At 46.4% G+C, this 20,941-nt stretch overlaps 1 protein-coding gene across 14 annotated transcripts in view; it reads left to right on the top strand.

Moving 5' to 3' along the window:
* HMBOX1 (homeobox containing 1) overlaps nt 1–20,941 on the top strand; it is a 124,178-nt gene that overhangs the window by 57,008 nt on the left and 46,229 nt on the right. For all 14 annotated transcript variants that reach the window (XM_053383763.1, XM_053383759.1, XM_053383762.1 and 11 more), the window contains exon 2: nt 2,736–2,819. In XM_053383763.1, the coding sequence (XP_053239738.1) occupies nt 2,797–2,819 (23 nt within the window). In that variant the 5' untranslated portion in view covers nt 2,736–2,796. The remainder of the gene's footprint in view (nt 1–2,735; nt 2,820–20,941) is intronic.

Here is a 20,941-nt window from a genome sequence, read left to right as displayed (position 1 = left end):
CACCGCAACCCCAGAGTTGTTTGTGACTGGACTTAACTGTCAGGGGTCCTTTACATTTTTCACAGTTGATAGTCCCTTCATGGATCACTGCCATGCTGTAGCGAAGAGGCTTGAATAACTCAAGAAGCAATGAGCTGTGCCGTGCAGGGCCACCCAAGACGGACAGGTCATAGCCGAGAGTTTATACTAAATGTCATCCACCTGGAGAAGGAACTGGCAAACCATGCCAGTATATTGCCAAGAAAACTCCATGAACATAAAAAAGTGAGAAGAAAGTGAGAGTTTCCAAGGCATGCTCCGGTTCATGGGGTCACGGAGAGTCAAACACTACCAAGACGACTAAACAACAGTTGACAGCAGTGTTAGAAACTCAGATATATATAACCTAGGTGCCAAACGGCTCCTTAAACCAAACTTACAGTCTGATTGTGCAGATGAAATACAGTGGTACCTCGGGTTACATACCCTTCAGGTTACAGACACTGCAAGTTACAGACTCCGCTAACCCAGAAATATGTGCTTCAGGTTAAGAACTTTGCTTCAGGATGAGAACAGAAATCGTGCAGCAGTGGCGCGGCGGCGGCAGGAGGCCCCATTAGCTAAAGTGGTGCTTCAGGTCAAGAATAGTTTCAGGTTAAGAATGGACCTCCAGAACGAATCAAGTTCTTAACCCGAGGTACCACTGTATCACGGGGAGAATTCTACAGGATGTGGTGCTAGTGTGTGAAAACAGTCAAGATCCAAGGGTTCCCCAAACAGGCACCACCAGATGGTGGAGACATCAGGCACCATCCTGACACCCGAGCATCCGCACTTGGTCGCGAGTGGCCCGTAGCCAGGTGCAAAATGCACCTTGCGCCTGGCAAATTTTGGTGTGGCCAGTCGCACATCGCATTCCTTCCTCCATCTGGGCAAGAGGGAGGATCCATCGCAGTTCAAAGCCACATCCCTTGAATGGGGAAAGGCCATCGTTTGGGTGGGCCGAGTGAAGCAGAAGATCTCAGGACCGATTTCCGGCATCTCCATACGGATGTAAGAAGAGTCTGCTAGATTAGGCCAATGGCCCATCTAGTTCTGCATCTATTCCTGTTCTCACAGTGGCCAACCAGGTGCCCCAATGGGAAATCCACTAGGAGAATACGAGCGCAAGAACAGCTCTTCCCTCCTGCAGTTTCCAGCAACTGGTGTTCAGAAACTTTGCTGCCTCCAGCTGTGGCGGTAGAGCATAGCCACAATTACTAGTAGCCCTTTCTAGCCCTCTCCTCCATTAATTTGTCTGATCTTATTCAAAAAACACACAAGGCGTAACCGGCTGTACTTTTGAATAAATAAGTATCAAACCTATCCATGGGGCCACGAAGAGTCGGACACGACTAAATGACTAAACAACAACAATTCATTGTATCAATTTGTAGATTTTTAACATGAATCTTAAATACATTCTGTGTTAGCTTTTCAGGGGATCAGATCAGCCGCTGTTCCCTGCTGTTCCCTGTGCCATTCTTTAAACCCGAAACGAAAACCGAGAGCTGTCAAAATGGCCTTCCATAATCTTCTTTCCTTTAAGCTTGTTGAGTTCAATTCCTCCACCCTTCGCTTCTGATTTTTGCCCCTTCTATTTTATCATTCATGTAGCTTCCCCCCAAATCCTTCCTCATCTGCCCATATCTGTAGTGTGCAAAACTGTCAACACGCAATGATGTAGTACCTTGGTTCTTGAACGCCTTGGTACGTGTACATTTTTTCTCCCGAACCCCAAAAACTTGGAAGAGAGTTTCCAGTTTGCGAATGCTCTTTGGAACACGGCTTCCGTGGCTTCTGATTGAGTCCAGGAAGCTCCTGCAGCCAAATGGAAGTCTTTACCTTGGTTTTCAAACAGTTTCGGGAGTTGAATGGACTCCTGGAGCAGATTAAGTTTGACAACCAAGGTACCACTGTATTGGCTTTGATTGCCAAAGCATCACATTGTTGCCTCGAGTTTCCTACATCAATGCATATTTCTGAGGAAGTGGTATCTTAGTTTTATATTTCGTTTGTTAATTATGGGGTTTTAGCAGTGTTAGAAACTCAGATATATAATCTACTCACCAAATGACACCTTAAACCTACGTTCCTGTTGCTACAGGGGAATGTCTAGGTGCTGTTTTGTTTGTTTTTTAAGTAGTGGATGATGTTGTTGTTGTTGTTTTCATTGTTTTCATTTCTGTACTTCTTTATATTTTAAAGAACAGATCTCATTCATAGAGTTCCGATCCTAGAAATGTAGAGTTGGAAGGCGCCTGGTTTACATTCAAACACCAAATAAAACAATCTAGAATAAATTTAATCTAAACTTCAAGCAGCTCCTTTCAGATCCTTCTCTGAGTGACATTTTGCTTTCCCCAGTCGCCATCCTGGCATACAGAGATCTTCTAGTTGCAAAATGTGCCTGGCTCCTGGCTGATTTCTAACCCTTTCTTGAAAGGTCCGATTGAAAAATAGAGCAAATGATGCATCATAAGATATTTACTCGTAGTCAAGAAATATATCCCATCTTTTAGGAGAGAAATTCTGGCCGTACCCGGTTAGAGGGGAATTTTGAGACAGGGAGAGGATAGGATAGACACGTACATCGCAAGGCAGCTCTGCAGTTGTATGAGATAATAATTGCAAATGCACTTTTGTATTAATTCCTGTCTCCGCCTCTGTCTTGTCAACCTGTGTTTTTCCTCAATTCTTTTGCTTATCTGTTTCAGAATGGTAACTAATGCCGAAGACCTCCCGGAGGCTTTCTGACTTCCTCTCCCCATGTAAAGTATGCTGAGAACCTTTCCAGTGGTGTAAGTACAATCTCAACCCCCAAACCCCTGTTCAGTTTCAAAAGCATGATGTGTGTAAGAGAGCAGAAAAGGGGGAGAAGCTGTGGGTCAACCCCCTGGTCTGCTGTTATTAAAAGGTAAAGGTAAAGGTACCCCTGCCCATACGGGCCAGTCTTGACAGACTCTAGGGTTGTGCGCCCATCTCACTCTATAGGCCGGGGGCCAGTGCTGTCCGCAGACACTTCCGGGTCATGTGGCCAGCGTGACAAGCTGCATCTGGCGAGCCAGCGCAGCACACGGAACGCCGTTTACCTTCCCGCTAGTAAGCGGTCCCTATTTATCTACTTGCACCCGGGGGTGCTTTCGAAATGCTAGGTTGGCAGGCGCTGGGACCGAGCGGCGGGAGCGCACCCCGCCACGGGGATTCGAACCGCCGACCTTTCGATCGGCAAGCCCTGGCACTGCTGTTATTAAGGTACAGTCATACTTTGGGTTACAGCCGCTTCAGGTTGCGTTTTTTCGGGTTGCGGACCGTCGAAACCCGGAAGTACCGGAACGGGTTACTTCCAGGTTCCAGCAGTCATGCATGTGCAGAAGCGCTAAATTGTGCTTTGCGCATGTGCAGACGGGGGTTGCGAATGCTGCGGGTTGCGAATGTGCATCCTGCACGGATCACGTTCGCAACCCGACCATCCACTGTATTTGCCAGACAGTTACAGGAACAGTGTGGGACCGTCTTTCAGTCTGTAGAAGGTACAGTTGTACCTTGGATATGGAACACCTTGGCTCCCGAACAAATTGGCTCCCGAATGATCAAAACCTGGAAGTGAGTGTTCTGGTTTTCGAACGATTTTTGGAAGCTGGATGTCCGATGGGGATTCCGCCGCTTCCGATTGGCTGCAGGAGCTTCCTGCAGCCAATCAGATGCTGCAGTTTGGTTTCCAAACATTTTGGAAGTTGCATGGACTTCTGGAACAGATTCCGTTCAACTTCCAAGGTACGGCTGTAGGTATATCCACCAAGGTGTGCTCAGGTTCTGGTGTGCTCAAGTTCTGCTTTTGGGTTTCCCAGAATAGGCATCTGATTGGCTCCTGTGACAACAGGGTATTGGACTAGATGGGCCTCGGGCCTCATCCAGCATGGTTTTTCTTTTATCCCTACAAGTTTCATCAAAGTTGTTGTTGATTTTGCAAAACTGCGGTGGCTTTGCTGCCGTGTAATGGTGTATAAAATAAAATGGGTTTAGTTTTAACTGTCCCAGGCTTAATTGTTTCCTTCTGTAGGGCTCCTCAAATGTGGCGTGCTTATTTTGCAAACAAGTGGATTGCCCACAAAAGCAGGGTAACCAACTATGGTGCCCTTGAAGGCCGTCATTGGCACCCCAAGGCCCCAGACTTTGAACTTTCTTTTTAGTAAGTCCCTTGCCTTCCAGAAAGAAAGTTATGCAGCAAAATGTGCAGGCACCCTTCTAAGCAATTTTGGTGAAATGGGCCGCCCTCTCTGCTCCCGCCTGTCCGTGCTTTAAGCCAATGAGCAGAGTCAGAGCTGTGATTGATAAGTGAGTTGTTTGACCACTAGGCAGTAAGAATCCCTGGGGTCCTAAAGGGCTGCTGTTGTAAAGAATCCGTCCTCTCACCAAAAGGCAAATGCGGAAATTAAGCTTAGGCATGTCTCCTGCTGTACAGTTAACTTACAGTACAATGTAACCTCACTGTATAGCTAAGTACAAATGTACAAATGTCTACTCAGAAATAGATCTCTTTGTGTTTAATGAGGCTTCCGGGTAAGTTGGTAAAGGATGGCAGCTTAGACTTTGCTTTAGGGTTGACTTAGACTTTTAAAAAAGTTTTTATTTATACCTTTCAAGTTTATACATTTCATTAATTTTACAATCATTTTAGCATTTCAAAGTTTGACTTCCTTCCCCCTCTTTCTGTGGTTCTTTAAATTTATTTTTTAATATCTTCTGCATATCCAAATTCATTTAATTTGGTCATTTAATGATCTACTTTAAATATATACTGCAAGTTATTACAATAATCCTGCCCGTGTTTTTATCTGTTCGCAATTTATTTGTAAAAGTTCAATAAACCATTTTGTTATCTTGATTCTTATTCTTCCAGTAAGTTTTGCCATTTCTGCATATTCCATAAGTTTTTGTATCCATTCTTCCTTTGCTGGGACTTCTTTCCATTTTGGGGCAAGTAGCATTCTTAAATTTCCATACAATTTAGGTATAATACCCAAAAGAAAAGCTTCTGGTTTGTTTGTTTTTACAAAGGTTATTTGAGAAATTCAGCAAGTTAAACCTTTTTCCAGAATGGAAATACAATTATGGGGGAAATTATCCATGGATGTACTCTCTCTTAATTTTCTGTTATACTGTGCCCTTCAAGGCAGTCGTTTTGTGCTATGCCCTGTGCCGATGGCAGTCGGTTTGCATGTGGTTCCCACAGCACTCACTCAAAATTCAGAATGTGTCCACTGGTTCAGAAAGGTTTGCAAAAGTGTGCCATAGATGTTTGGTACCGACTAGAAGCTTGGTGCCAAAGTTGGACTTGGTACGTCGATTTACTCTTGCCTGTCTTTTTCTCCCACTCTTTTGGTCAGGGCTGAACCCCATGGAAGTCGATATGATATGATAATCTTTATTGTCATTGTCCCATACAGAACAACCAAATTGAAAAAATGTATATAAGACATTCAAAAACCCACAAGCCTAAAAACTCTGATACCCCATAATTAAATACAATATGCTGCCATAGAAATTACTGTAAAGGTAAAGGGACCCCTGACCATTAGGTCCAGTCGTGGCCGACTCTGGGGTTGCGGCGCTCATCTCGCTTTATTGGCCAAGGGAGCCGGCGTACAGCTTCCGGGTCATGTGGCCAGCATGACTAAGCTGCTTTTGGGGAACCAGAGCAGCACACGGAAATGCCGTTTACCTTCCCACCAGAGCGGTATCTATTTATCTACTTGCACTTTGACATGCTTTCGAACTCCTAGGTTGGCAGGAGCAGGGACTGAGCAACGGAAGCTCACCCCGTCGCGGGGATTCAAACCGCTGACCTTCTGATCGGCAAGTCCTAGGCTCTGTGGTTTAACCCACAGCGCCACCCGCGTCCCAGAAACTACCTTACACTGCGTTTAAAACCAAAATCTCATTTGGGTAGAAACTGTTTCTCAGGTGGCTAGTCCTAGTCTTTATAACACTGTACCTTCTTCCAGAAGGCAGAAGCTGAAAGAGATCATTTCCGGGGTGCGCACTATCCTGCGCTATCTCTGCAGCTTTCTTATGGCACCTGGAAGCATAGATTTGATCCAAGGTGGGAAGAGTGCACCCAATAATTCTCTCCACAGTCTTTGCAACCCTGGACAGCATTGTTTTTCCCCTGACCGCGCAGCTCCCAAACCACGTATTTGTGGGGTCCCTCCAAATACCTGAAGTGGGGGGCTCAAGGCTGGAGCAGGATTGAGGGCTGGGGGTGTGAAGGCAGGAGTTAACTGCTCTGTCCAGTACAAGACAGATACTTAATGCGGCCTGCCAATAGCAGGGACCAGTGTTGCGCATTGTTGTCCCTTTCTGTGCCTGAAGGGGGCGCTCTGTGGTCCAAAAACACACACTTCCAGCAGTCGGGACCACTGGCTTGCCTAGTTGTGTGGACGCTCAGTCGTCCCCTATGCAAGAGTTTGCCTTGATGATCTTTCCTGGTAATAACAAGGGAAAGAGACAAAACGACTGATGGTGCAAAGGAAATCAAAAGGTCCGCCTCCTTTATTTTTCTTCTTGCTCACCCTTAGGAAGCTGCCTTAATACGTTGATCGGCATAGCAAAGTCCTGGGCTTGGAAGTGCCTTTTTGGGCCCTGGTCAAATAACAATAAAACTGCTAGCCCGTTTGCAAAGCTAAGCAGGTTCCGGTATGGTTTTCAAATTGGATGGGGGCCCACATGTTGAGATTCCTGCATTGTGGGGGATTGGACTAGATAATTCTTGGGGTCCCTTCCAACTCTTCATTTTTTATTTTACTTTTAAGACTTATTAAAATATTTTATTAACATATAGAACACATACATTTACATCTACACAGTACATGTATACACAACACAATACCTTATTTTCATAACATGAAGCATACTTACATTACTCTGTATTATACCTACCTATACTATACATACCAACCCCTTCCAACTCTTCAAGTCGATGAATCGACAGGTCTCTTTCCTACCATTTGCTCCCAGATCTTTTTAAGTGGGGATGCCAGAAATCGAACCGTGTGTGTGTGTGTGTGTGTGTGTGTGTGTGTGTGTGTGCAGAGCTCTCCATTTGGCTGGGAGCAGGGGTGAAACTCCCAAGAAGCAGGCGTCTTTTAACTTCGTGGCTGCTGCAGCCACGAAATTAAAAGACGCCTGCTTCTTGGGAGAAGGGCAATGACAGGCCTAGATAGCATCTTGAGAAGTAGAGACGTCACCTTGACAACAAAGGTCCGTATAGTTAAAGCCATGGTTTTCCCAGTAGTGATGTATGGAAGTGAGAGATGGACCATAAAGAAGGCTGATCGCCGAAGAATTGATGCTTTTGAATTGTGGTGCTGGAGAAGACTCTTGAGAGTCCCATGGACTGCAAGAAGATCAAACGCATCCATTCTGAAGGAAATCAGCCCTGAGTGCTCACTGGAAGGACAGATCCTGAAGCTGAGGCTCCAGTACTTTGGCCACCTCATGAGAAGAGAAGACTCCCTGGAGAAGACACTGATGCTGGGAAAGATGGAGGGCACAAGGAGAAGGGGGCGACAGAGGACGAGATGGTTGGATAGTGTTTTCGAGGTTACCAGCATGAGTTTGACCAAACTGCGGGAGGTAGTGGAGGACAGAGGTGCCTGGCGTGCTCTGGTCCAGGGGGTCATGAAGAGGCGGACACGACTAAACGACTAAACAACAACAACAAGGGGTGAAACTTGGTTGCATGGTTGCCGCCTGGGAACGTGCCCTAGACAACATCCCAGAATCCCCTGCAAAAAGGAGCTTTTGAGCAGATATGTGGGGGGGGGGGGCAATCGGCTGATCGAGCTAAGGGAACAGAGTTCCCGGAGGAGAAAGAATTGGCAAACTGCTGATTCATAATCTGTCAGATCTGCACAACCTTCCCTGCTCTGAAATGCATAATGCATGCTGTTTCTGTTGGAGTCTCGATTTATTTAGAATTTTTTTGGGGGGAGAAGGACTATCATTATTCCTAGGGTTTCCGCATTTGGGGCGGGGAAGGGGCGGGAGAGGGAAAGGATAAGGAAGCCCCAAAAATATTCTGCATGAAACAGACAAATCCGGGGCTATTGAAGGCTAGTAGCCACAGCTGGAGGCAGCAGCGCTTCTGAATATCAGTTGCTGGAAATCGAAGAGTTGTTCTTGTGTTTGGGTCTTGCTTGCGGGTTTCCCATAATGGGCATCTGGTTGGCCACTGTAAGGACAGGACGCTGGACCAGATGGGCTATTGGCCTGATCCAGCAGCCTCTTCTGATGTTCTGACGCCAAGTAGGTAAGATTTTTTTTACCTAACCCCTGTATGCAAGCTCTCCTTCTCCCCTGCCCTTTGCAAGTGCAGTATGAGTTGCATAAAACGTCTGCCTGGTGGCAGGATCCAGCCTCTTGGCCTCTTGGTCCAGTATATCTCAAGGAGCGTCTCCACCCCCATTGTTCTACCTGGACACTGAGGTCCAGCTCCGAGGGCCTTCTGGCTGTTCCCTCGCTGTGAGAAGCCAAGTTACAGGGAACCAGGCAGAGGGCCTTCTCGGTAGTGGCACCCTCCTTGTGGAACGCCCTCCCACCAGATGTCAAAGAGAAGAACAACTACCAGACTTTTAGAAGACATCTGAAGGCAGCCCTCTTTAGGGAAGCTTTTAGTGTTTGATGTATTGCAGTATTTTAATATTTTTTGGAAGCCGCCCAAAGTAGCTGGGGAAACCCAGCCAGATGGGCGGGGTATAAATAATAAATTATTATTATTATTATTATTATTATTATTATTATTATTATTATTATTATTACTTCTGTGTGGACAGCGATGGCACTGGCCAGAGCACTGGGGCCACCACTGACCAGTCAGCCTTTCCTGTCACTGTTTGGCAGTGGCATCTCAGCTCAGCCCCTCTTCGGGAGGAGTTCCCAGGAGGTGGCGGGCTGCAGCCGTGCCCCTTGGCCAATCGCCAAGTCGGTAGAGTATGAGAAACCCTGAGGTTGTGGGTTCGAGTCCCACGTTGGGCGAAAGATTCCTGCATTGTAGGGGGTTGGACTAGATGACCGCCATGGTCCCTTCCAATTCGACAATGACAGCAGCTCTCAAGGTGACCTCGCCCCGTGCCCAAAGGTCCCCTTGAAGAACATGAAGGCATCACCTTCAGCGGTGATGGCAATCCTTTTTCTTTTCTCCGTCCAAGCCCATGCAGGAGGAGAGGGAAAAAGCAAAACCCTTTCGTCCAGGGAACATAAGAAACTGTGTTATAGTGAGTCAGAGCGTTGGCCCCTGTGGCTCAGCATTGCCTGCACGGGCTGGCAGCAGCTCTCCTGGGTTTCAGACGGGGCACGTTTAAGCCCTTACTTGGGAATGGAAACCGAGGCCTTCTGCATGCAACATGTTCTCTGCCCCTGAGTGTCGGCCGGCTTTGGGCGGAAAGTCAGTTTTGCCCTGGCCCTGTAACTCTTCCTACCCAGTTCTGTTCCGCCTTGTGCCAACTGCTTTGCCACTTCCTGTCTCTTCCTTCCCTTCCTTCCCCTCTCCCTCCATGCCGCCAGCAGCGTCAGAAGTCTGCAGGGGTCAAGCTCTGAGAAACTGCCTGCTGGAGACCCCCAGATTGCTCCGCACTTTACGGCACAGATTTTCAGACGAAACTGTTGTTGTTTAGTTATGTCCGACTCTTTGTGACCCCCTGGACCAGAGCATGCCAGGCACTCCTGTCTTCCACTGCCTCCCGCAGTTTGGCCAAACTCATGCTGGTAGCTTCAAGAACACTGTCCCACCATCTCATCCTCTGTCATCCCCTTCTCCTTGTGCCCTCCATCTTTCCCAGCATCCGGGTCTTTTCCAGGGAGTCTTCTCTTCTCATGAGGTGGCCAAAGTATTGGAGCCTCAGCTTCAGGATCTGTCCTTCCAGTGAGCACTCAGGGCTGATTTCCTTCAGAATGGAGAGGTTTGATCTTCTTGCAGTCCATGGGACTCTCAAGAGTCCCCTCCAGCACCAGAATTCCAGCACTTGACGGTGCCTCTGCCTGACATGGGTTTTCAGACGAAACTAGGAAAGGACAAAGACCAACACCCAGCCCTTGAATAACTGGATTATTTCCTTCAAGGGAGCACAGGACCAAAAATATTGGCCTTGTCAGTCTGTGAGCATTCTGTTGTCAAATGCTTCCTTCTGGACTTTTAAAACAAGTGACTTGGCATATTTTCCCTTTGCTGTTCCCCCTCTTCTAATTGTATATTTGAGTTGGCAGTTAGGGCTGCAAACTTATTTAAAATGTTTTTGATTGATTTAATCACACGAGTCTTAAGTCTGTTTAATTGATCTTGCAATTGAATTTGCATATGGGTAAAAACAATATTTATGAAGCGGGAGTGCATTTTCTTACACAAGGCTTTTACGTTTTGTAGAAGCATCATCTCAGAGGCATCGCCTCCCATACGCGAGAGGAGGGATAATGTACCTTTGGAGATGGTGTTTGGTACCTGTTTTGGGGACAAGAATATTGCTGCTCGGTTGAATCTGGGGCAACTTATTAGTTGATTAATATGTTTTTTTAAAAAACCAAACAACTGATGCTGTAACTGATTTAAACATAAAAGCTGCATTGCTAAAGCGTAACTCTTTAAGCTTCAATGTGGTTTGGCAAGATTTCTGGATTGGTGATCCACACTTTGGATCAGCCAGAGATCAGAAGATTCAGGACACATAAAGGAAGTACCGTATTTTTCGCTCCATAAGACATACCTGACCATAAGACGCACCTAGTTTTTAGAGGAGGAAAACAAGAAAAAAAATATTCTGAACGGGACAGTGGATGTATGATTTTTGTGGTTCATGCTGTGGTCACAGACATGATATGTGATTTGACGGTGAGTTTGGGGTAGCCCAGTGCAAAAATCCGGAGGATCCATGTGGATCTGTGCTCTGTAACCACGTTTTTGCGCCATTGCGGCCCCACGAAACAATGGATGCGTGGTTTTTTTGGTGCAGGCTGTAGCCATGGACATGCTATGTGATCTGATGGAGAATTCAGGGTGACCCAATGCAAAAATCCTGAGGATCCATGGGCTTTTACCTGTCCCCTCCCAGGCAGCCTCCTTTATCCCTAGAGTCCCTTATCTTCCTCCCGATCGCTTGCTGATCAGCTGCTCAGCGGCTTTGTTTCAACACCCACTTCCCTCTTTCTAAAAAAAATAAAAATCTGCTTTTTGCCCTTGGGCAATTCGGCTCCAGGGACCACACATTCGCCCCATAAGACGCACAGACATTTCCCCTTACTTTTTAGGAGGAAAAAGAAGTGTTTTGTGGAGACAAATCACAAAAGTCACAAAAGTGATTGTGCTGATTTTGGTAGTGGGCTGCATGTGCATGATGTCTGCTGGAGGGGCAACCCACCCCCCCAACCTATACATAAATTCCTGCAACACTGGTTTCCCACACACAACTGGTTGGCCTCTGTGAGAACAGGATGCTGAACTATACGGGTGGAAAACCAAAGCAATTCTACACCGGCCTTCTCCAACCCAGCACCCTCAAGATCAGGGGTCAGCAAACGTTTTCAGCAGGGATCCGGTCCACTGTCCCTCAGACCTTGTGGGGGGCCGGACTATATGGGGGGGGGATGAAGGGATTCCTATGCTCCACAAATACAGTGGTACCTCTGGTTGCAAACAGGATCCATTCCGGAGGCCTGTTCACAACATGAATAGACCACAACCTGCAGCGACACGTCTGCGCATGTGCGGGTTGCGATTCGCCGCTTCTGCACATGTGCGTGACATCATTTTGCGCGTCTGCGCATGCACGAGCAGCGAAACCCAGAAGTACCGTATTTTTTGCTCTATAAGACTCACTTTTCCCTCCTAAAAAGTAAGGGGAAATGTGTGTGCGTCTTATGGAGCGAATGCAGGCTGCGCAGCTATCACAGAAGCCAGAACAGCAAGAGGGATTGCTGCTTTCGCTGCGCAGGGATCCCTCTTGCTGTTCTGGCTTCTGGGATTCAGAATATTTTTTTCTTGTTTTCCTTCTCCAAAAACTAGGTGCGTCTTATGGTCTGGTGCATCTTATAGAGCAAAAAATACGGTAACCCTTTCCGGTACTTCTGGGTCTCCGCGGGACGCAACCTGAAAAAACGTATCATGAAGCAAACGTAACATGATGTATGACTGTAACACAGGGGTGCATTTTAAATAAAAGCACACATTCTACTCATGTAAAAACATGTTGATTCCCAGACCATCCACGGGCCGGATTTAGAAGGTGATTGGGCCCGGTCTTAGTTTGCCTACCCATGCTCTAGATATTTTGGCTTCAGTTCCCAACAGCTTCATCCAGTGCTAACCACGTTGCGCAAGGCTGTTCCATATTGTGATTCGTTGCACACACAGAAAGCCAGAGCTGGCATCTTTGAACCACAGTTTCTCTGTTGTAGATCGTGGAACCTCCATTGTGTAGGTTCTAGGCTATGTATGGTTAGCGCAACCCGCAGTTTGCGTGACGCCCAGGTTCAGCCTCCGTCCAGAGTAATAGCTTTGCTCAAAGCCTCTGCTTGAAGGAGGTACCTTTGAAGGACTTGAGGACACTCGGAAGAACGATGTGTTGCTATTCCATTCTTGGCCTGAGTTGTATAAGTCGTGCGGCGTCGAGCATTTGATTATGCTGGATTTATTTTCAGACGTCTGGGGCTGTTCTTATTAACTGTCATCGCTTTGATCGAAAGCGTGTGGCGGATTTCTGCATCTGTAGCGTCTGGCTTGCATGCCTAAACAGAAGCCCTGGGTTTGCAGGTTGTGGCAAGGTGCAAAGAGGACCTTGTGCTCCTGCTTTTTACACTTTTACCTTGCATTTCACTGGGGCAGAGCCGGTTTTCAAGATCGGGGCGAGTGGAAAGATGCTAAAGTGAGGTTTTATTTATTTGTTTTATTCAGCTAAATTTATATCCCACTTGATTTCAAGAATACAGTGGTACCTCGGGTTACATACGCTTCAGGTTACAGACGCTTCAGGTTACAGATTCCGCTAACCCAGAAATATTACCTCGGGTTAAGAACTTTGCTTCAGGATGAGAACAGAAATCATGCTCCGGCGACGCGGCGGCGGCAGGAGGCCCCATTAGCTAAAGTGGTGCTTCAGGTTAAGAACAGTTTCAGGTTAAGAACGGACCTCCGGAAGGAATTAAGTACTTAACCCGAGGTTCCACTGTACCTTCAAGCTACTGGTTCCCAAACTTTCTCAGGCTATTACATCTTGGTTCCATAAACTCATCCCCAGTGCCCCTACCCTATAAAAGGCATCATTCAGAATAGCGGTTTGCATGACTCACTAAAGAAGATAACAGCAATTCAAAACAGCAACGATGAATTGCACATTTATTCACAATCCAATTAAAAGTGTTTAATTCAATTAATTCAACAAAATTGATGAACTTGATCCAGTGATACCAGCTTTTCAAAGTCTGCTAGTCATTTACATATCCAACACTCCCACTTCCACTGCCCCCCCCTCGCCTCTTTGTGCAACCCTGGGTATTCCCACTGCCCCATAGGGGGCAGTGTCCCCCAACTTGGGGCACCATTGCTCTCTAAGCAGTTTACAAAAATGTAAAAGAAAACATTAACATTCTCCTATTGATTTTTTTATATATATGAAAAAAAACCCACACAGATAAAAACAAGCGTCTAAAAACATTCAAAAGAGGTTTAGAACCAGAAGTAAAGGTAAAGGGACCCCTGACCGTTAGGTCCAGTTGTGACCGACTCTGGGCTTGCCCTGCTCATCTCACTTTATTGGCCGAGGGAGCCGGCGTACAGCTTCTGGGTCATGTGGCCAGCATGACTAAGCTGCTTCTGGCGAACCAGAGCAGCGCACGGAAACGCCGTTTACCTTTCCACCAGAGTGGTACCTATTTATCTACTTGCACTTTGATGTGCTTTCGAACTGCTAGGTTGGCAGGAGCAGGAACCGAGCAACAGGAGCTCACCCCGTCCTTGTACCAAGATGATGGAGATGTCAGGCACAATCCTGGCACACGGGCATCTTCACTTGGTCACAAGTGGTTGAAAGCCAGGTTCAAAATGCGCCTGGCCCCTGGCTAATTTCAAACGCTGCTGCTTGCCTTCCCCAGTATCCTGCCTCCCACAGTGAGCAGCCCGGTGCTTCTGGAAAGCCAGCAAGCAGGATACGAAAGCAAGGACCTTTTTGCACCGTTGCTGCCCAACAACTGGTTTTCAGCAGCAAACTGCCTCTGGACATGGGGGCTCCACATTTGGGGCAAGGAAGAAGAGAAAGCATTGCCTGGTTCCAGGCGACTTTGTTTATATTATTATTATTATTTTACAGTGGTACCTTGGTTCTCAAACTTAATCTGTTCCGGAAGTCCGTTCCAAAACCAAAGCGTTCCAAAACCAAGACGCATTTTCCCATAGAAAGTAATGCAAAACGGATTAATCCGTCCCAGACATTTAAAAACAACCCCTAAAAAAAAGCAATTTAACATGAATTTTACTAACGATACCATTGATCCATAAAATGAAAGCAATAAACAATGTGCTGCAGACACACAATCAATCAATCAGTAGCTGAACAGGATTCCACACAGTCGCAAAAACGAAAAAGAGCCGCCAAAACAAAAAGGCAAAATAAATAGCAAAAATAGAGAGATCTCAGTGTAACACTCGAAACGGAAGTGTGGCACTCAGATCGGAAGTGTAACACTCAAAATGGAGCACGTTTGGCTTCTGAAAAAAGTTCGCAAGCCGGAACACTTACTTCTGGGTTTGCAGTGTTTGGGTTACATGTTGTTTGAGTACCAAAGCGTTTGAGAACCAAGGTACCACTCTGTTTGTTTCACAACATTTATATACCACTTGATTGCAGGAGACCTAAAAGTGGTATACAAAATAATTTTTTTGCTTGAGAACCTATTGAGCGGATTGAATCCCTTGGAGACAGTTAAAGGGGGTCATTTATTGGCCTGCCATGTTGGGCTGTGAGCCGACGCACCGTGTCTTTAAATGCTCCGTATCTTCATTCGTTAAGTAATTTAAAAATTATTTAAAGTGCATTGCATCATTAACTATTATTATTAAAGCGAAATGCTTTTGATTTTTATTACCGTTAAAACTGGCTTACAGTAGCAATAATAACATTTCATGACGTTATTATTTATTAAAGTCCTATATTATTTATTAAATTTGCACATCGGTAGCAATTTAACGCAGCCCGTCGGGTCCAAAGATTCCCGGAGCTGCATACGTAGGAGCAATAAAAAACAAGGCAGCACAGGGCAAAAGACATGGCACAAAAGGAAAAAACATGACGAGGGAAGAGGAAAACAAGCAGACACAGACAAAGTCGTTATAATGCCCATCTTGAATGGGACCAGTTTGCGAATAGGAGGTCTCTTAGTACAACAGCTGCTAAATGACCTTTTAAGGGATGGGAGGATTCAGATGGCCACTGATCTCTCAGGTAAGTAATAATAATAATAATAATAATAATAATAATAATAATAATAATAGGTTTTCCATCTCTTTCTCTCTCTCTCCACTGCAGTCTGATGAAATGGAAATATAATATAATATAATTCCAGAAAGTCACCCTGTCCCTGGGTTTTTGCAAGCCTTCTCCCACCCCCTCAGCCAGTCTGTACCTTCTTATAATACCGTTTCAGTGTGATTTTTTATTTATTTTAAGCACGAGGTTGATGAATGATGCCTGTTTCTGTTGCAAATATTTCTGCTTCCAGAGGCAGCCTCATTTGACAATCTCCTGTTCTCTGAAAGAGAGATGACTCTTTGCAAGCGCAAGCGCCCTTCCTTTATTTATCCGCTCTTATTTTATTTTATTCTTTTTTAGTTTGAAAAGAAAGTCTTGCTCTTTCCTCTCCCACTTTCCCCCAACAGTTGGTCAAGCCAAGGGAAGGAAAATAAAAGTTAAAAAAAGTGGCCAGCACTGGCCCCCTTCAAAAGAAACAAATTGAAAGCAATGCAATTAAAGGTGTTGCGGGGAATTATAAGGTCTTGCAAACATTATGTAGCGATAAACCGCTAATGGGAAAGTGTGTCCCTTAATTAACAAGGAACATCACATTATTCTTAAATGTCTGGCTGCAGAGCTACTTAGTAAATTGGCCAGCTGGAGTTCGAGGGCACGTTTACACGACGAATTTACACCAGGGGCTTGCAGCCCCTGTTGCATCTGGGACATGCCCCTTTGGGGCTATGGGTCACCCTTAACTGCAGAGGAAGATGACATTTTCATCTCTTTCTGTTCCTCTGATGTGGTCCTCTCACTGCAGTTTCCAGGGCTGTCTTGGGATTTGAAGTTACTGCTTCTGTGGATGTTGCCACCTTCTCAGAAATAGCCAGGACAGGACATTCTTGTTGGATTGTTGTTGTTGTTGTTGCTTAGTCGTTTAGTCGTGTCCGACTCTTCGTGGCCCCATGGACCAGAGCACGCCAGGCCTGTCTTCCACTGCCTCCCGCAGTTTGGTCAAACTCATGCTGGTAACCTCGAAAACACTATCCAACCATCTCGTCCTCTGTCGCCCCCTTCTCCTTGTGCCCTCCATCTTTCCCAACATCAGGGTCTTTTCCAGGGAGTCTTCTCTTCTCATGAGGTGGCCAGAGTATTGGAGCCTCAGCTTCAGGATCTGTCCTTCCAGTGAGCACTCAGGGCTGATTTCCTTCAGAATGGAGAGGTTTGATCTTCTTGCAGTCCATGGGACTCTCAAGAGTCTCCTCCAGCACCATAATTCAAAAGCATCAATTCTTCAGCGATCAGCCTTCTTTACGGTCCTGCTCTCACTTCCATACATCACGACTGGGAAAACCAGAGCTTTAACTATACGGACCTTTGTTGGCAAGGTGATGTCTCTGCTTTTTAAGATGCTGAAACTTATTTTTTTAAAAGCATTTTTTTAAGCGAGGCGTCTTGAAAATACGATTTTTAAAATAATGATCTTTATTGGTTTTTCAATTACATACTCCACATACAAATATTGTTTTACATTTTACATTTATACTTGCTCCTAAGAGCTGACTTCCCTCCTTCCTAAAAATTTAGATACGATTTTAAAAAGCCAGAAGAAGGAAGGAATGAAAATACGTTTTTGGGTGCGAGGAATTCCTTTTTTGTGATGAGACTGCATATAGCTTGGCAAGTCCACGTTCGATGAAGAAGCACGCAAACCACTTTCGGAAAACCAAACTATTTTGATTTTGCCTTCTGAAAACGTCAGGAGATGCTAAACGATAGATAGGTGATAGATAAATAAATAAATAAAGAATATTAATATTAATATATAACATTACCACAGGTTTATTTCTATGCAATTTTACACACATTTTGCTTACCAGGCAGAAATAAATTATATGAATTTAGCCAATCTATTTTATCTAATCTCAATCCTATCTTGTTAGTTTGTATACTGCCCTCTATCCGTAAATCTCAGGGCGCTAAACAACACAAAATGCAAGGTAAAAAAACAAAACAAACACACAAATAAACCTTTCTTTTGAATTTCCAAGTCATGTTTTGACTTTTAAGCACCCCTCATTTCGGGGGAATTTGAAAGCTGAAAAGTTAGATGCAGGATGAGTTCCTCACATGAGCGAGAGCGAAGGGTGTTGCAGGAAACTTGTTTGTTCCCAAGGGCTGAATTACCTCCTGGGTAGCCTTCCTGGGGCCGCATGGCAGTGGTGGGCGGAGCCAGAGGCAGAAGTGGGCAGGGCAGCGAATGTGAAATATCCCTTTGTGCAAAGGGCTATTTTCCATGCATGCCCCTTGTCCCATCCTGCACCCAGACTAGCAAGAGGCGTTATCAGAATCCAAGGACCCATTTCAGCCAGGAGAGAGGCAGATGTGGCCTGGAGAGAGTTTTGAGGGCCACAGAGAGAGAACTGGGGGCCACATTGGACCGCCTGCATCTGCGGTTCCTCACCCGACTTCAATCACAGACATTTTTTGGGAAGTGATTAAAGATCCCTCAATGAGACTCTTAGTAGCACTTGTAGAGAGACAGGTGTGTGTTACAGCAGAAATTTGGTGAACGGTGAAATTTACGGCTGAGCGTTGCAGTTCTAAGACTCGGATGGACATGGCAGAAAAAGCCAGATTTTTCACCTGTAGTTCGGCGGGAGGAATTCCCTGCTGCAATAAAGGAGGGTGTTCCCAACACAAGCGTTTCGGATTTCCAGGCAGAAGGACCTCTCCTCCCCCTCTGGGGTTCCACTGCCCCCCAAGCCGATTTCGGGGCTGCAGGAGGGAAAGCCCCATTTCTCAAGCAGAAGAGCTTGCACAGGGCTTCGTCTGACGAAACTTGTTAGTTTAGTGTGTAATTGTTGTTGTTGTTTAGTCGTTTAGTCGTGTCCGACTCTTCGTGACCCCCTGGACCAGAGCACGCCAGGCACTCCTGTCTTCCACTGCCTCCCGCAGTTTGGTCAAACTCATGCTGGTCGCTTCGAGAACACTGTCCCACCATCTCGTCCTCTGTCGTCCCCTTCTCCTTGTGCCCTCCATCTTTCCCAACATCAGGGTCTTTTCCAGGGAGTCTTCTCTTCTCATGAGGGGGGCAAAGTACTGGAGCCTCAGCTTCAGGATCTGTCCTTCCAGTGAGCACTCAGGGCTGATTTCCTTCAGAATGGATAGGTTTGTTCTTCTTGCAGTCCATGGGACTCTCAAGAGTCTCCTCCAGCACCAGAATTAAAGGAAGCATCAATTCTTCGGCGATCAGCCTTCTTGATGGTCCAGTTCTCACTTCCATACATCACTACTGGGAAAACCATAGCTTTAACTATACAGACCTTTATTGGCAAGGTGATGTCTCTAGTGTGCAATTACCCCAAGTTAATTCTACCTGTTTTCGATGAGTCTAGCAAGTGCATTTAGGATTCCAAGAGAATTAAGGATTCCAAGAGATTTTCAGATTCCAACCAAAATCTGTTCGAGCATCATCTTCAGTTCTGTCGTTTGCTGATAGGTGTACGTTTCCCATGCAAAAAGTCAGAAACAAATCTCTTGACCCAAGCATTTTTTATCCGGATGCATACATCCAATTTCTCCTGGAAAAGCAGTATATTGTTCCATCATTCATTCATTTAACTCGAGCCGTATCGGTCCAAGCGCCGTGCCCAGAATTCCTCTCATCTCTCAGAACTTATTTCAGTTTCCAGCTCCTTGTGACCATCAACTTTGTGCCGTCATCTTCACATCTTTTGTATCTTTAATCTTAACCTCGCTTTTCAAAAAATCCTCATAATGGTAATCATTGGTTCCGTAGTGACGATTAAGCTTTAATTTCCTCGATAATTGCAAGCATGCTGTGTGTCTGCCTCATCCATCTATCTAATCATAGAATTGTAGAATTGTAGAGTTGAAAGGGACCCATGAGGGTCATCTAGTCCAACCCCCTGCAGTGCCCAACGTGGGGCTCAAACCCACGACCCTGAGATCAAGCGTCTCATGCTCCACCAACTGAGCCATCTCCAGGATTTATCTGAATATGTGACATGCCCCTTTTGCAATTACTGAACACTTAAATAGCCCTGGGAGCAAGTTGCATTGTGCGCAATGGAACTTCCCGCTCAGTAGACATGCCTAGGTTAGAAGCATAGCAAGCTGCCTTGTGCAGAGACAGTCCATTTATCTCAGTATTGTCTGCACTGACTGGCAGCAGCCAAGGTTTCAGGTCACCCTCACCTGGAAATGCCAGGTATTGAACCTGGGAACTTCTGCATGCAAGGCAGGTGCCCTATGACTGATCTAAGTGCCCTCCCCCAATTGGGGGTGGATTTAGGACTGGGACACGGGTGGCGCTGTGGGTTAAACCACAGAGCCTAGGGCTTGCCGATCATAAGGTCGGCGGTTCGAATCCCCATGACGGGGTGAGCTCCCGTTGCTCGGTCCCTGCTCCTGCCAACCTAGCAGTTCGAAAGCACGTCAAAGTGCAAGTAGATAAATAGGCACCGCTCTGGCGGGAAGGTAAACGGCGTTTCCGTGCACTGCTCTGGTTCTCCAGAAGCGGCTTAGTCATGCTGGCCACATGACCCGGAAGCTGTACGCCGGCTCCCTCGGCCAAGAAAGCGAGATGAGTGCCGCAACCCCAGAGTCGGCCACGACTGGACCTAATGGTCAGGGGTCCCTTTACCTTTACCTTTTAGGACTGGGTGAGCAGAGCACATGTGCTGGATTTGGAAAGGAGGTAGAAGGGCTCTAGGACCCTGCGAGAACCCTCATGCCTCCTTCCCAGGGCGCCATAGCCACTGCCCCAGTCTGCCACTGCCCAATGAGGGGGGAAGGAGAAGGCTATATCAATGTATTTCTTTTTATCTATTCATCACATTTCCATCCCACCTTTGGAGCTCAAGGTGGCCCGCATGGTTCTCCCCATCCTCGTTCAATCCCCGCACAACAACCCTGCGAGGTTGTTTAGGCTGAGAGGCAGTGACTGGCCCAAGGTCACCCAGTGAGCTTCATGACCAAACGGGGGATTCGAACCCTGGTCTCCCAGTTCCCGGTCCAGCACTCTTATCTATGCCAGAAAGACAATTGAGAAAGACAAAGTTTAAGAATCCCCGCCAAGAAACCACGGTTTGGGGAAGTGGATCTGCCTTAAAAGTTACTTTGGAAGAGTTGGGAGGGAAGGAATCGCGCCAGCGTCAAGAGGCAGCGAGTTCCAAAGGTGCATCGCCGGCAACAGAGGTGGGCAGAAGTCCCTGGGCATGCCAGAAACAGCTCTTTGGATCCCAGCCGTAATTTGGAGCTCTGATCAAAGAGCCTTCCTGGCAGCACGGTCACTTTAATGAGGTCTCTGGCTGGTGATGGAACTGGACTTTTGCCACCAAGACAGCCCCCGTCCGGCCCACCAGATCATGCCAGCTTCCCTCCCGGTGTCCTTTAAAAGTGTA

The sequence above is a fragment of the Podarcis raffonei genome, chromosome 3, assembly GCF_027172205.1.
Source record: "Podarcis raffonei isolate rPodRaf1 chromosome 3, rPodRaf1.pri, whole genome shotgun sequence".
NCBI classification, from domain to species: domain Eukaryota; kingdom Metazoa; phylum Chordata; class Lepidosauria; order Squamata; family Lacertidae; genus Podarcis; species Podarcis raffonei.
Note: the sequence above shows the minus strand (reverse complement) of the source record. Positions and strands in the feature narration are given on the sequence as shown.